General features: G+C 42.1%; 1 protein-coding gene across 1 annotated transcript in view; it reads right to left on the bottom strand.

Moving 5' to 3' along the window:
* Positions 1-16197, bottom strand: part of LOC124709001 (luciferin sulfotransferase-like) — a 126238-nt gene that overhangs the window by 100843 nt on the left and 9198 nt on the right. The window contains exons 2-4 of the mRNA XM_047240635.1: positions 15989-16088; positions 15760-15904; positions 8723-8843 (exon numbers count right to left, since the gene is read on the bottom strand). Coding sequence (XP_047096591.1) covers positions 8723-8843; positions 15760-15904; positions 15989-16088 — 366 coding nt within the window. The remainder of the gene's footprint in view (positions 1-8722; positions 8844-15759; positions 15905-15988; positions 16089-16197) is intronic.

Below are 16197 nucleotides of genomic sequence, written 5' to 3' on the forward strand. Positions count from 1 at the left end.
TCACTGTTACTTCCCGTTTAGTTCCTTTACGTGTTTGATGAGACACTTGACGACCGTATGTTATATCCAGGCGCTTCTTATTCTTATTGGATGCCCTTTCGCATCAGCTGCGGGATGAAGCCTATTCTAATACATTTTAACGTCTCTATGCATACATTACTGTGCCTTATACACCTGGATCCACAGCTTACAACCATGTCTCATTCTATTAACCATTCTGTCATATTAATTTTTTGTTCGATTTTCTCCAGATAATCTGATGATGCCATACAAGGAAGCAATGCGTAATTGCTGTCAATAAAAAAAAAATACTGCAACCGAGACCGGTTACATTTAATAATATTAATAACCGGTTGCTGCGTCAAACAGCCAGTGTGGAGTAGAGCCAATATTATTAGTAAAATTAGTTTTTTTACATCATGCATAGGAGAGCCGGCTACAGAGCGGCATCATTTGGACGAGGCTCACCAAAGCAAAGTTTCACGTGAATCTGACGACCAGGGCGACTGTGGAAATATTGTGTCAAACTGAATTGAATTCCCGGCTGCGAACCCGGCTAGAATACTCAAGTTACTCCGCCAGAAAGTTTACTGTCACAGTATTCAGATCAACTCACATGCTTGCATTGATCTGTTACTCCATCTTTTCAAATGGTTCAAATGGCTCTAAGCACTATTGGAGTTAACATCTGAGGTCATCAGCTCCCTAGACTTATAACTACTTAAACCTAACTAACTTAAGGACATTACACACATCCATACCCGAGGCAGGATTCGAACCTTCGACCGTAGCAGCAGCGTTGTTCCGGACTGAAGCGCCTAGAACCGCTCGGCCACAATGGCCGGCTCCATCTTTTCCTGGAAATGTTATGGAACTAAATAAGACTGTCATCTGCAAATCGGAGGGAGAGGCAGGCAGCCGTTTCTACGTATCGCAGTCAACTGAGTTTAAGACCTGCACCAAGACTGCAGTAACTACATTCGCTTACTTAGAGTACTGCCATGTCAAATTCTTCATCAGTCTTCTGACTCGTTCGATGCGGTCCGCTACTACGAATTCCTCTCCAACGCGAACCTTTCCATCTTCCTACGTCTTCAGTTATATGCTAGATGTATTCAAATCTCTGCCTGTCTCTCCAGTTGTTACCCTCTACAACTCCCTCTAGCGGCATGGGAGTTATTCTCTGTCTTAACAAATGTTCTACCATCCTATCCCTTCTTCCTTTCGTAAGGGAGGCTATCGTTGCCCGTTATTGCCTACTTTTCATATTCTCCTTGCCTCGTCGGTCAAGTTATATTTTGCTTAGAAGTAACAAAATTCCGTAACTTAGTCTAGTCGTGATCACCAATTTTGATGTTAATATTTCTGCTACTCTTCATTACTTTCGTCTTTCTTCGATTTACTCTGAATACATGGGTGTATCATCATTAGACCGTCCTTTCCATTCAACACGCTCTGTAATTTTATCGTCGGCCGGAGTGGCCGAGCGGTTCTAGGCGCTACAGTCTGGAACCACGCGAGCGCTACGGTCGCAGGTTCGAATCCTGCCTCGGGCATGGATGTGTGTGCTGTCCTTAGGTTAGTTAGGTTTAAGCAGTTCTAAGTTCCATGGGACTGATGGCCTCAGAAGTTAAGTCCCATAGTGCTCAGAGCCATTTGAACCGTTTTGGCAATTTTATCTCACTTTCACTGAGGACGTCAGTGTCGTCAGCGAATCTTGTCATTCTCTTCACCCTGAGTATTAAGCCGTTCATGAACGATCTTTTATTTCCTTATTGCTTCTTAAAAATGACGAGTGCACGCAAACAATTTTCTAGATCTGCGTCAGAAATGCAAACATAGTCTCCTGAGTACAAACTGCCATAAAACAGAGGTAGAATGCCCAGAAATTTGCTAATCGTGTACAGCCAAATTGAAAAATTTAAACGATATCATCATAATGTGCAAAGCAGAACTTCAAACAAACGAATAGGTGAGTACAAATCAAAACAAATACAGTCAATGTGTTAATTTACGACGAGAAATGGTAATAAAAGGCGTAGAGATCAGTGATAATAAGTTAACAGTGAAGCACTTATTCAATAATTTCAAGAAATATGAAAATTAAAACTGTCAATTGTGAGTCTAGCGAACCATGTTAATGAGTTTCAGAAAAGTTCAACAGAAAATAGAAACCGTGTGTGTAGTGTCTGGGATCCAGTTTCTACTATTACTCCTGCTACCTGTATGATATTACCAGCACATCAAGTAAGTAAATTCAGTGTGCTTGAAAAGAATGACCCTCCCAATAATGTAATACCTCCACCGAAGAAGTGAGTCACATAACGCTCGGTCGTCCTATTCCTGAGTATAGCTCGTGAATCTAGGATCTTTGTCAGGTTGGATAAAGAGGAAAGATGCAGAACCGAACAAATTAAGTGGTGAGTTCCATCACAGGATCGTTTAGTCAGTAAGGGAGTGTAACGAAGAGGCTCAGTCAACTAACTCCAGAGGCAGACGCTACAACAGGGACATTGTACGTGAGTGGAGATTTACTAATGAAATTCCCGGAGCGCACGTTGCAGAAGAGACGAGCAACATACTACTATCTCCCACACACATCTCGCCAAATAACCACAACGAGAAAAGCAAAGCAATCAGAGCACACACGGACGTTTACCTACGCTCATTACTTCCAAGGTCCATTCGCAACTGGAACAGGAAAAGGGAGAAATAATGGTGATACCGCAAGTACCCTCCACCACACACCGTAAGGTGGGTTGTGGAGTACGCTGTAGACGTAGATTCCAGCTGACTATATACACGTTAAGGTCTCAACACAAGTCCCACGGAGACTGTTAAGCAAGCAGCTGTCGCACCGAGAATCACTGGAGTTATCAGCGACGGCTGACCGCTCTCCGTTATCCCACCGTAACACGTTGCTTTCCCTCTGACCAGCGCTGCAAGTGGGAAGATGGATCCCACCTTGCATCACTCCACACACACAGCTTACGTGCATAACGATAAACAAAGTGACTTTGATAGCGTACATGTTCCCGCGAAAAGCGATGCTAAATAAGCGACATTTGAAAATACTGCGCCGGCCGTTGTGGCCGAGCGGTTCTTGGCGCTTCAGTCTGGAATCGCACTGCTGTTATGGTCGCAAGTTCGAATCCTGCCTCGAGCATGGATGTGTGTGACAGCCTTAGGTTAGTTAGATTTTAGTAGTTCTAAGTCTAGGGGACTGATTACCTCAGATGATAAGTCCCATAGGGCTCAGAGCCATTTGAACCATTTTTTTTTTTTTTTAAATACTGCTGTTGGTAAACTTCATCAATCATGTGCCTTGATTATCAGTCAGTAGTTTCATGGTACTATAATAGTGCTGATGTTCTATCTTCTAGCCCTATGGTACTACTTCACTACAGTGCCTCTTTGACACCATGTAGTACTACTACAGCGTTCTACTTCCTAGACGCCATGTAGTCCTATCATCGAGTTCTGCTTCTTAGACACCGTGTAGCCCTGTTACAGTGTTTTTCTTGTTGGACACCAAGTTGTACTATTATAGCGCACTGCTGCTTGGACACAAAGAAGAACTTTGTTAGTGCTTTACTTTTTAGACACCAAGTGCAACTATGCTAGTGTACTACTTGTTAGAAAACGTGTAGTCATTCTATGGTGCTCCACTTCTTACACATCAGGTAGAGCAACGTTAGGTGTCTACTTCATAGACAGCATGAAGTCCTACAATAGTGCTCCGTTTCTTAGAAATCATATAGAACTACAGCAGCTGTTTAGACACTCTGTAGAACTACGTTAGCGTTGTGCTTTTGAGACACCACGTAGGCTGTTATAGTGGTCTGCTTCTTAGACACCACGTAGTTCTACCATAGTACTCTACCTTTTAGTCACCGTGTAGTCCTACTATAGTGTTCCATTTCCTAGGCACTAAAGCCCTCTACTTCTTAGACGCCATGCAGTCCTACTATACGAGTAATGCTCTGCTTCTTAGCCATCATGTAATCCTACTTCGCTGTCCTAGCTCTTACCTAGGAAATACACCAGCTCCCACAGTTAAACAAATAAAAATGATTTCAAAATACCAAGGTGTGTCTGTTCTGCCATCCATCAAGGAAATTTATCGGTAAAATTCTACACTTGTGACGGTGTTTGAAAGTTAACGGATGTAAAGGCAGCAGAAGATCAAGTGACTGATGAAGCAATACTACGTACCTACAATTATGACCAGGAGGTTCACAAGAGCTGTAAATGAGGTGTTATATGTCAAAGTATGAAACATTTGCTTGAAAATTGTATGTTAACTCATGCAGTGAGGGTAGGGATTTCCCAAAACAGAAGTTTTGGAATGTAACAGTTCGTGGTGGAAGAGATAGGGATAATGTGATATCGAACTACCGCAGTGTGGACATGCTGAAAAGGATGTAGCCCGGATCTCTGCTCAAGTGTGCATACTGTTCCATTCCGTTGTTTTTTTAATCACCTCACTGAAACCCAACGTTTACGATGCGATGACGGATAAGAGATCAATGTGCGAACACCTTCTTTTTGGGAAATATTACTGTGAGGGATCGTTCGTAAAACAAGAGCCAGGAAACCAGTCAAAGAACAGGATACCGTCACTACTGAACTGAATGGAAGGGCTATAAATAATGAGGTAGGCAAATATATTTAATAATCGTTACACAAATATAATAGAAGGTACAGTGAGAAACATTTCACGAGAAAAACCACAGGAGTGAGCTGAAAAATTCAATCATGTGAATGTATCACCAATTTTTCCGCCTGAAATTAAGAAAATTACACATTCTCTCGTAAATAAAAGCTCATCTGGGTCTGATGATGTTTCTAGTAGAGTACTAAAGATTTGTACCCATGTAATAAGCCCAGAGTTGCCTGAAATATGTATTTTTCAGAGAGAATGAAATATGCCGTTGTCAAACTCATACATAAGAAAAGTGATAGGGGAGACGTCAATAACCACCGAACTTTTTCACTGCAAACATCGTTTTACAAAATTTTTGAGAAGCAGACATATTCTAGAATTTTATCTCACCTATCAACAATATCCTCAGATAATCATAATCTCTGTTTCAGAAGAGTTGCTCTACTGTGAAGGCCATTTATATCTTCACTCACCATTCTCAACAAGCACTGAATAATAAAATCGACAACAAACCAACGCCGACAACGATAGTTCGGGTGTATACGCCGACATTGCAGAAAGTAGATGAGGATGTTGAACGAATTATTCAAGAGAAATGAACATCTAGTAGTCACAGGGGATTGTCATGCAGTTGCAGGGATAGGAGTAGAAGAAAGGGTTACAGGAGAATATGGACTTCGTACCAAGCATGAGACAGAAGAAAGACTAATTGATTTCTGCATTAAATAGCAGCTAGTAATAGCGAATACTCTGTTCAAGAATTATAAGAGGAGAGGTATACATGAAAAAGTCGGGGATATACGCGAAGATTTCAGTTAAATTACATCATGGTCAGGCAGACATTTCGAAATCAGTTAATGGATTGTAGAGCGTACCCAGGAGCAGATACAGTGTCAGACCATAATTTAGTAATGATGAAAAGTAGGATGAATTTTAAGAGACTAGTCAGAAAGAATCATTACGCGAAGAAGTATACGGAACTACTAAAGACTGAAGGCATACGCTTGAAGTTATGGAAGGCTATAGATACTGCAATAGGAAATAGCTCAGCATGGAGTTCAGTTGAAGAGGAATGGACGTCTCTAAAAAGGGCAATCACAGAAGTTGGAAAGAAACACATAGACACCAAGACGGTAACTGCGAAGAAAACATAGGTAAGAGAAGAAATACTTCAGTTGATCGATAAAAGAAAGAAATGCGAAAATGCTCCAGGAAATTCAGGTATGCAGAAATACAAGTCATTCGGAGATGAAATACATAAGAATTGCAGAGAAGCTACGACGAAATGGCTCCATGAGAAATGTGAAGAAATCGAGAGAGAGATGATTGTCTGGAGGTCTGACGCAGTATATAGAAAAGTCAAAACAACCTTCTGTGAAATTAAGAGCGTTAGTGGTAGCATTAATAGTGCAGTGGGAATTTCAATATTAAATGCAGGGGAGAGAGCAGACAGGTGGAAAGAGTATACTGAAGGACTCTGTGAGGAGAAAGACATGGCAGAAGAAGAAACAGGAGTCGATGTAGAAGAGACATGGGATGCAGTGTAAGAATTAGAGTTTAAAAGAGCTTTGCAAGATTTGAGATCAGATAAAGCAGAAGGTACAGACAACATTCCATCAGAATTTCTAAAATAATTAGGGGAAGTGGCAACAAAGAGACTTTTCAGTCTGGTGTGTAGAATGTATGTGACTGGCGATACACAATCTGACTTCCGGAAAAATATCATCCACACAGTTCTGAAGACTTCAAGAGCTCACACGTGCGAGAATCATCACACTGTCAGCTTAACAGCCCATGTATCCAAGTTGCTGATAAGAAAAACTTACAGAAGACTGGAAAAGAAAATGGAAAAGTGTTAGATGACGCTCAGTTTGGCTTTATGAAAGGTCAAGGCACGAGACAGACAGTTGCGCTTCATAGTGGAAGCCAGCCTAAAGAAAAATCAAGACACGTTCAGAGCATTTGTCGACCTGGGAAAAGCGTTCGACACTGTCAAATGGTGCCAGACGTTCCAAATTTTGAGAAAATTTGGGATAAGCTTTAGGGAAAGGCTGGTAATATGCAATATGTACAAGAGCCAAGAGGGACCAAGAGGGAACAATAAGACTAGAAGGCCAAGAACAAAGAGCTCGGGTTAAAAAGTCTGGAGGATAGGGACGTAGTCTTTCGCCTCTACTGTTTAGTCTCTGCATCGAAGAAGCAATGACAGAAATAAAAGAAAGGTTCGACAGTGGAATTAAAATTCAAGGTCAAAGGATATCAATGACGAGATTTGCTGATGACATTGATATCCCCAGCGTAAATGAAGAGGAATTACAGGATCTGCTGAATGGAATGAACAGTTTAATGGGTACAGAATATAAACTGAGTGTAGATCGAAGAAAGATGAAAATAATCAGAAGTAGCAGGAACAAAACCAGCGAGAAACTTAACATGAGGATCGGTGATAACGAAGTAGATGACGTTAAGAAATTCTGATACCTAGGCAGTAAAATAAGCCATGATAGAAGGAGCAAGGAGAAAAAAAAGCAGACTAGCATTGACAAAAAAAGGAGTCTACTCAAATCAAACATAGGCATTAAAATCAGGAAGAAATTCTAGAAAATGTCCTTTTGGAGCACAGCATTGTGTGGTAGTGAAACATGGACAGTGGGAAAACCGGAAGAGAATCGAAGCATTCGAGATGTGGTGCTACAGAAGAATCTTGAAAATTAGGTTTACTTAAGGTGTGCAATGAGAAGGTTTTCCCCAGAGTCGTCGAGGAAAGGAACGTATAGAAAACACTGACAAGAAGAAGGCACAAGATGGTAGAACGTATCTTAAGACATCACGGAAAAACTTCCATGGTACTGAAGGGAACAGTAGAGCGAAAAAACTGTAGAGAACGACAAGACTGGAATGCATCCAACAAATAATTGAGGACGTAGGTTACAAGTGCTACTCTGAAATGAAGAGGTATGCACAGGAGAGAAATTTGTGACGGGCCGCATCAAACCAGTCAAAAGACTAATGACTCCAATAATTTTCCGCGACCTTTTTAAAGCATTTGACTGTGTGAATCATAGTTGTACTTAGTAATTTAACCAATATAGCCCAGTGACGTAATTCTGACTGGAGAAAGATCACATATATGGTTCCACAAGCCTCAATCTTATGTCCACTGTTGTTGCTCATACATGTAAACGACCCTCGGTCTAATATCCAAAAAGCAGAATTAGTTCTTTTTGCATATGACACTAGTATTGCACTCAATCCAAGCATACATAAACAAACAGAATAAATGGTAAACAATGTTCTTAATGGTGTCATTGACAGGTCTCCTGTGAAAGCTCTCACCCAATTTTGAAAGGGCACAAAATATTCCGTTCTGCCCATCTAGGGCTACTAGACCGGTTGTAAGTGTAACACATGGTAAGGAAATAATAAATAGAGTGGATACTACAAAATTCTTAACTGTCAATCCAACAGCCATGTAACTAGGATGTTATTTCATTTTATTTTGACGAAAATCAGTTTCGGCATTCCACTATGCCATGTTCAGGCCCCATATGCAACTCTCAAAATAAACGATAATGCCACACAGTACGATACACCCCTGCGTTTCGTAAATTCAAACCGTTTCACAAGTGATTCACTCAAATACTTAGTAGCAGCAGTTGCTATGTAGAGGGAGACCAAAGCCTGATTACATAAGCAGGTTCAGTTGGTTGTAGGATGCATTAGTTATACAGTGTGGAGAACTGCATCAAACCAGTCTTTGGGCTGAAGACCACAAGAACAATCGCCGCGCGGGATTAGCCGAGCGGTCTAGGGCGCTGCAGTCATAGACTGTGCGGCTGGTCCCGGCGGAGGTTCGAGTCCTCCCTCGGGCATTGATGTGTGTGTTTCTCCTTAGGATAATTTAGGTTAAGTAGTGTGTAAGTTTAGGGACTGATGACCTTAGCAGTTAAATCCCTTAAGATTTCACACACATTTGAACATTTTTGAACACAGCAACAATCTGATTTGATTAATTTCATCGCTGTGCTCTAACAGGTCTTATCGCGGTTCACTTACCAACATCCGCGAGGAAACACTCGAGGAACTCATCCAGTGAGAGACTAATTCCGTGAACGAGACGATTGAAGTAGTAATAGGAGGTGGCGGCGTCCGTAGGACTTCTGGCAACGTATATGATCTGGAAAACAGAGATACTTTGTAGTACATGACGGAGGGTATATAGTACCAATATTACCGCTTTTCTCACCTATTACGTTTGCATATCGAGCTGGTATACATTTAACAAATAACTGATGTGAAGAGGTTGGCCCAGGAGAGGAACTCGTGGCGGGCAGCATCAAAACAGTATGAAGATTGGTGACTCAAAAAAAAAAAAATTATCCTCATGATCGCTACGCAAGATATAAAGAGGGTTGACAAAAATATGGAAACCCCAAAAATCACATTACCGTGCTTAATACGGTGTAGGAAAATCGTTGACCTTCAAAACAGCTTCCAGCCAATTCGAAATGGATAATTACAGGTCCTGTATGGTTTTCAAGGGAAGCTGATTCCATGATTCCTGCAAAATAGTGGCAAGTTCAGGTAACGATGATGTAGATGGATAGTGAAGACACACCCTTCTCTCCGAAGTAGACCGCAGACGCTCAATAATATTGGTATCTGGCGACTATGGTGGTCGGAGGAGATCCGACAATTCGTTCTCGTGTTCACAAAACCAGTTTTGGACGACTCGAGCTGTATTAATAGCTGAAACACAGCATCACCTTTGGGAACAAATATTGTACCATGGAATGGATCTATTCAGCCAAAATGTCGGCAGTAATGCGACAGAATACCCATTGAGACAATTGTATACCATATATGGCTGCCCAGATCATCTCTGCAGTCACTGCCCTATTTTACTGTTGGGACGCATGCTCGGCCTGAAGTTGGAATCAGTGTGAAACAAGGCTCATGCGACCAGATGACTTTATTATTGCTTCCATGGCTACACAGTGGCTTCAGCTCCATGTTTTCATGTTATGGGCTTTGTATCGCTGATAAATACTGCTGGAATTCCAGCTGACACTGTAATTTCTTGCTTTTGGAGCACAGTTCTTGATGTTTCGGTGCTCACAGGGCTCGCGAGCGTGACACTCGGTTCTGCGGTGACTTTTGTAGCTGCCGTTCTCTTGTTTTTCGCCATGAGCTTCCTCAGTGACCATCTCTCACAATCGCTCAAACATCCGACCACGTTGAGACTTAGCGGATGTTGGTTTTCTGCTTTCCCTGTATACGGTATAAACATTGGATATGGTACCTCTTGCAACAAAAACTATGGTTATCTTGGTTACAGAAGCATCCATCATAAGAGCACCAGCAACCTGCCCACGGTTGAGTTCACTCACTACTGTACATACCTCTGTTCTGACTACGACTTGCATTTGCAGCGTATTGAAGATGTTTCGCAAGCGCCGCTCATGAACAAGCAGAACCGTACAAGTTTCCTATTCTCCTGCCCTGGTGCCGATTTTACGTTAGCATCCAATTTCGTATCTCTTCTTACATGACTCAACCTCCTGAAAACGTTTACCACTAGCCTTGTAATCCGATAATACCGGTTTGTTTGTTCTTTAATGTAGGCACTATGTTGATTTATGCACATTTAAGCAGTGGAAATTTTACATTCCCCTACGATCGTCAAACGGCGATAATTTCCTGTTGACAATATCAACGGCGACGAATGGGATAATGCCGCTGACACTAACTGACAGACCGTTTGTTTATATCGAGAATATTGGAGGTGCTACTACGCTTCATTGGGGCGCACCCGACATTACTTTCGCGTCTGTTTATCTATGTAGACCAATGTAAGATACTTAGTTCTAGTAGTCCAACGTCCTTCAAGCAACCACATCTCCACGGGTATACCCCGTATGATGGTATCGTGTTTAGCTGTCTAGCACACAGCTTCGAAAGCCTATCGGAAATATAGGAAGACCAAATCTGCCTATTTATCTATATCTATCGTTTCCCTTACCTCCTGTATGAATAAATCAAGCTGTGTTGCACACGATACTATTTCTTACTATTTATCGAGAAATGTCTTAGTATTTGAGATAATATTATGCTCTAGGAAACTGCAACAGACGTGCGCTAACGATGTTTATCTATGAGTCTGTGCATCGGACCTATAACCTTATTGGCACACAGAAGAAGCCTTCGCCGTTTTCGAATTAAACGTGGCTGAAGTTGCCCAAGCGATTCTAGACAAATATGATCCACGGCACAAGTTAATTTTGTGACGTATCCAGAAGAATTCTATTGGTACCAAACAGCAGCCTTAATTTGAGGAGAAATTTCTGAGAAAGTGCTTTTGGAGCACAGCATTGTATGGTAGTGCATCATGGACTGTGAGAAGACTGGATCTGAAGAGAATGCGAGCGTTTGAAGTGTGTTGCTATAAAAGAATGTTGAAAATTGGGTCGACCAAGAAGGAAAGGAATGAGGAACGTATAGAAAGGCCTGACAAGATGAAGGAGCAGGATGATACGATCTGAGTTCAAACATCAATGAATAACTTAAATAGTACTTGAAACAGCTATATAGGATTAAAACTTTTGGAGAAGACAGATATTCGAGTATATTCTATAAATGATTGAGGACGTCGGATAAAAGTAGTACACTGAGATGGAGTTCCTACAGGAGAGGAAGTCGGGGAAAGCCGCAACAAACCAGTCAGAAGACCGAGGAAAAGGTAAACAATACAGTATTAAATGAAACAGAAATCCCGACGTGTCCTGGTGCTTTGTTAGCATTAAGTAGTCGTGATTCTTTTAATGGTTGGTATTATCGATATCTCTCTTTCCTGAGTCTATGTTGTACATCGGCATACTTAATGTACGTCTGTTGTATTCAATTTAAACACAAGACAGATCCACGAGCGACTGAATGAAAGCTTCGGACTCATTTGTTAACTAGGTATGCCCAGAACTTGGTAGGATTTTCCGGTAGATCAATTAATCGGACTGTTGGGTTCTCCAATGGTCCTTGTTCACGGATTGCTATCAAGTTTCCTCTCGCAGCGATGTCAGAACTGTGCTGTAACACTATAGCCCAGAGACTTCTGAGACCTATAAAGCACGAGGCGAAGCCTCGCTCCAGCTGGCCAGTGGAGATAAAGAGTTGAATTAAATTGAAATCACATTTCCAGTCATTGATTCGTACTGCTTACGTTACCATGATTTCAACGGCTGTACTCATGAGCCTATAAATCAACTCATTAAAATGTCTATAAAATTAACCAGTCAATTTATACATTAAAATGAATTTTCCCCAACCAAGTGAAACCGTCAGTGGGTCGCCTGAGTAGACGACCGCTAAATAGTGGGAGTAGCACAATTTTCATGTCCACCAACCAACTAATTCAGAAGGTTGACAAGATAGTGAAAATCTGCTGACGTTCGGAGCCGTTACTTCCACCTTCAGGCTTTGTAGCCAAGCCGGCATATTAGGCCGCTAGTCTCTCCCACGTTTGAAGAACTGGCGCCACACAGTGTCACCAAGTTGAGCTCCAGGAGGCCGTGCTGCCCTGCCGTCAGAAAGCAGTAAGGACCAAGAGCGTTGCCACCTCTAGTCAAATTGCAATAGGGACATTTTTCAATCCCTCAAAGCACACTGCTCTGGTGCATTCGAGGTTACGAAACTAATGAGAGATGCTCTCCCAGTCCCATTTCGTTGCCGTTCTTGGTCGGCTTCACTTCTTTATTTGTAGTAGTGACGAAGTTGCCACAATGCGTTAGCGTCCGTCTCTTTCGCAGTTACCATGTGTAGGTTACTGTTTGACAGAGGTAAAGTTGGCCACATACGTTAATTTTGGGGAAGCGCTAAGAAGTTGACAGAAGAAAGTGATACGTTAACTTTGGGGAAGCGCTAAGAAGTTGACAGAAGAAAGTGCGTTAACTTTATCTGAAAAGTAGCAGGCTTCGAAAGCGCGAAGGGCGCAGGACTGCTAGTTCCAGAGGCGGACTGGACAGCAGTGTCAGCAATGGAGTCTGCGTATGTTTTTGTTTTATAAAAGGATACAGCTGGGATACTAGACGGTTGAAACCTTGTATTCATATTATGATTGCCGAATAATGTTTAATCTCTTAAGCGAACTACTGGAGTGCTTGATCACTGAGGAGCCAGTGAAGCAGACATAGCGTGTGGTAGTCCCGTAACTTGTCTGGCAGCAACCCCCGTAACGGGGCGTACGAAGCTCTGACACGCTCATATCGACGTGTATTCCCCATGTGACGCACACAAGCATTCATCTTTAATTCTGTCTGGCGTTTGCGCTAGTCGTGCCGTACGAACTACAATAATGGAGGTTCGGTAGAACGAGTGATTTCACGAGTTTTGCGTTGCACATCCTATGGAAATATGTTCCAAATCATTTGAGGGAATACAGGCAATGGGAGGTATTCCGGGACATGGCGACCCTATTCTTTGCCCAATTCAAACGCTCATCCAAAGTTGTACCCAAATTCCTCACTGCTTTCTGACAAGGGACAAGGGAACCTCCCCATCGCACCCCCCTCAGATTTAGTTATAATTTGGCACAGTGGATAGGCCTTGAAAAACTGAACACAGATCAATCGAGAAAACAGGAAGAAGTTGTGTGGAACTATGAAAAAATAAGCAAAATATACAAACTGAGTAGTCCATGCGCAAGATAAGCAACATCAAGGATAATGTGAGCTCAGGAGCGCCGTGGTCCCGTCGTTAACGTGAGCAGCTGCGGAGCAAAAAGTCCTTGGTTCAAGTCTTCCCTCGAGCGAAAAGTTTACTTACTTTATTTTTGCAAAGTTATGATCTGTCCGTTCGTTCATTGACGTCTCTGTTCACTGTAATAAGTTTAGTGTCTGTGTGTTGCGACCGCACCGCAAAACCGTGCGATTAGTAGACGAAAGGACGTGCCTCTCCAATGAGAAGCGAAAACATTTGATCGCAAGGTCATAGGTCAACCGATTCCTCCACAGGAAAACACGTCTGATATATTCTATACGACACTTGTGACGGCATGTGCGTCACATGACAGGAATATGTTGTCGACCCACCTAACTTGCACACTTGGCGAATGGGTAAAAAGATTCTTCTACCTTCCCCGATTTAGGTTTTCTTGTGGATGTGATAATCACTTCCAAAAAAGTGATGAAAACATAAGAGTATGTCACATAAACTGCAACAAATCAATGCAACAGTTTCACAGTCGCACAGTTTTCTGTGTGTTCTGTCAAAACATATGTTTTTAACGTTTTCAAATTTTTCCGTGTGCAGACCGTCAAATCGTGCATATGTCCAAGCAAATCTGAACATGTCCTGGAATTTTGGAGAGCGAAGTTGATTATGTGTGAGTGCCAGAACTCTGATAATTGTGTGAAAATAAAACATTAAACTTTTCACTCGACGGAAGACTTGAACCAAGGACCTCTCGTTCCGCAGTTGCTCACGCTAACCACGGGACCACGGCGCTTCCGAGCTCAAATTATCCTAAATGTTGCCTATTTTGCGCATGGACTACTCAGTTTGTATATTTTGCTTATTTTTTCATAGGTCCACACAACTTCTTCCTGTTTTCTCGATTGATCTGTGTTCAGTTTTTCAACGCCTATCCACTGTGCCAACTTATAACTAAATCTGAGGGGGGTGCGATGGGGAGGTTCCGTTGTGAGATCGTTTTGGGATGCCGCCGAGTTGAAGGGAATAAAACTGCTCGCCGAATTCTGAACTTATTTATTTCTGATGGGATACGTAGATTAACTGTGACTTGTCTGCATTTAATATAAACCCGAGAATTTTCGCCTTTTTTACCACTGTAGACAGATCATCATTCATCTGGTTAGTTGCAGTGTTTATATATCTTCAGGTCTGACACTTAGGCAGAGAAATGCTATTTACAGGAAGACAAAATCAATGATGCACGAGGCAAACAAGACTGACACTTGTGGTGCTCCTAAGAAACATGTTTCCAGGACGATTTTTCATTCCCAGAGGTAAGATTTTGCTATCTGGTGAGGAATTACGCCTTATGCAAGAATCGTTTTATAGTTTTGTTTTCAACCAGGCGTGTTTCTCCAATTTTTGTTCACCTTAAGTGGGTTTATTTGTTTTCTCACACGCAGCTATTAGTTGTTTATGCTGGTACCTTTAAATCTACTACACGCACTATAGCTTGTCATGGATTTTGATATTATAGTGTTTTTCCCTTTACAAAATGCGTGTATAATAAGGAAAAACTGCATAACACGAAACCCCTGACAAGCTGTAGACAAGGTAGTCGATTTAAAGCTACTAGAATAAACAACTAATAGCTTCATGTGGGAAAGAAAATAAATAAATAAACTCATCTAAGATAGGACAAAAAGTGCTGAAATATGTCTGGGTGCAAACAAAACTATAGAACCTTGCCCTGCACAAGACAAAATTGCTCTCCAGTTTTTTCTTAGCAAACAGGGAAATAGGAAGAACAGCAACATCCACAAGATGATTACTTTGCTTTCGATTTTTCGATGTTGGTGTGCTGGAGTTGGCAAAATTTTGCAGCCGTCTTCCTGTTTGGTGTTTTAAAAGCAATCATTTAAACTTATTTTTAAGAAGTTACTTGGGCCCTCAGCCATGAATTGATCTTTGTTGTTTTAAAGAGAGAACTGTGCTCTGGTTTAAGGAATAAAGTTGTGTGTGTTCTTGTATAACTAACAGTAATTAACCTTGGCCCCTTTCCACAACCTGATCCGCTCTGTCCTGCGAAACCAGATTTCAGTGGCCAATGTAAATTTTGTATAAAGAGCACGAGGATACGACTAGAGAAATTAGGACTCGTGCGGAAGCCTTTAGACAGTTGTCTTTCCCTCGCTCTGTTTTTGCGAGTGGAACAGGAAAGGAAAATACTAGTAGCAGTACATGGTCCCCTCCGCCAAACACATCTGTGGCTTCCGGGGTATGGATGTAGATGTAGATGCAGTTGCAGACGCAGACTGGAGAAACAGCGGCAGACAGAACATCTCACTTCTATTCGATAAACTTACAGCCCCAGACCAAACCAAACGCCAGGATCTGGAAGTACGTACCTTGGGCCTGACGCTCCACAACTGCCTCGGTAGCAGTGCCGGCGGCAGGTGGCTCTTGATGAGTCTGGGGGACGGCTGGTCCGCGGCCAGCTGGATCGTGTCCGGGGCTCCCTGTCTGGTCGCCTTGGGCAGCGTACTCATGCGCCTGTCACCACCAAAGACATTTTTCATGCAAAACTTTAAAGAATCCATCATGATAGTAGTTCTGTTCGCAGTACGGTGTACTTACTCGATATACCGGAACCGTTCGGTGATGCAAATCTCTTTCGCGGTTTTGAAGTCCATCTCGTTCATCAGTAACCAGACCAACTCCTGTGTCCAGGTGGTACCTGTTGAATGATTGTGTTGAAGTGGTAATCATTTTACAAGATATATCTAAGCTCGAACAGGTTGCGAGGTTTCAGTGTCTCCAAATGTCAAGTTTTCACGGAAATTTTA

The sequence above is a fragment of the Schistocerca piceifrons genome, chromosome 7 (genome assembly GCF_021461385.2).
Source record: "Schistocerca piceifrons isolate TAMUIC-IGC-003096 chromosome 7, iqSchPice1.1, whole genome shotgun sequence".
Lineage (NCBI taxonomy): Eukaryota > Metazoa > Arthropoda > Insecta > Orthoptera > Acrididae > Schistocerca > Schistocerca piceifrons.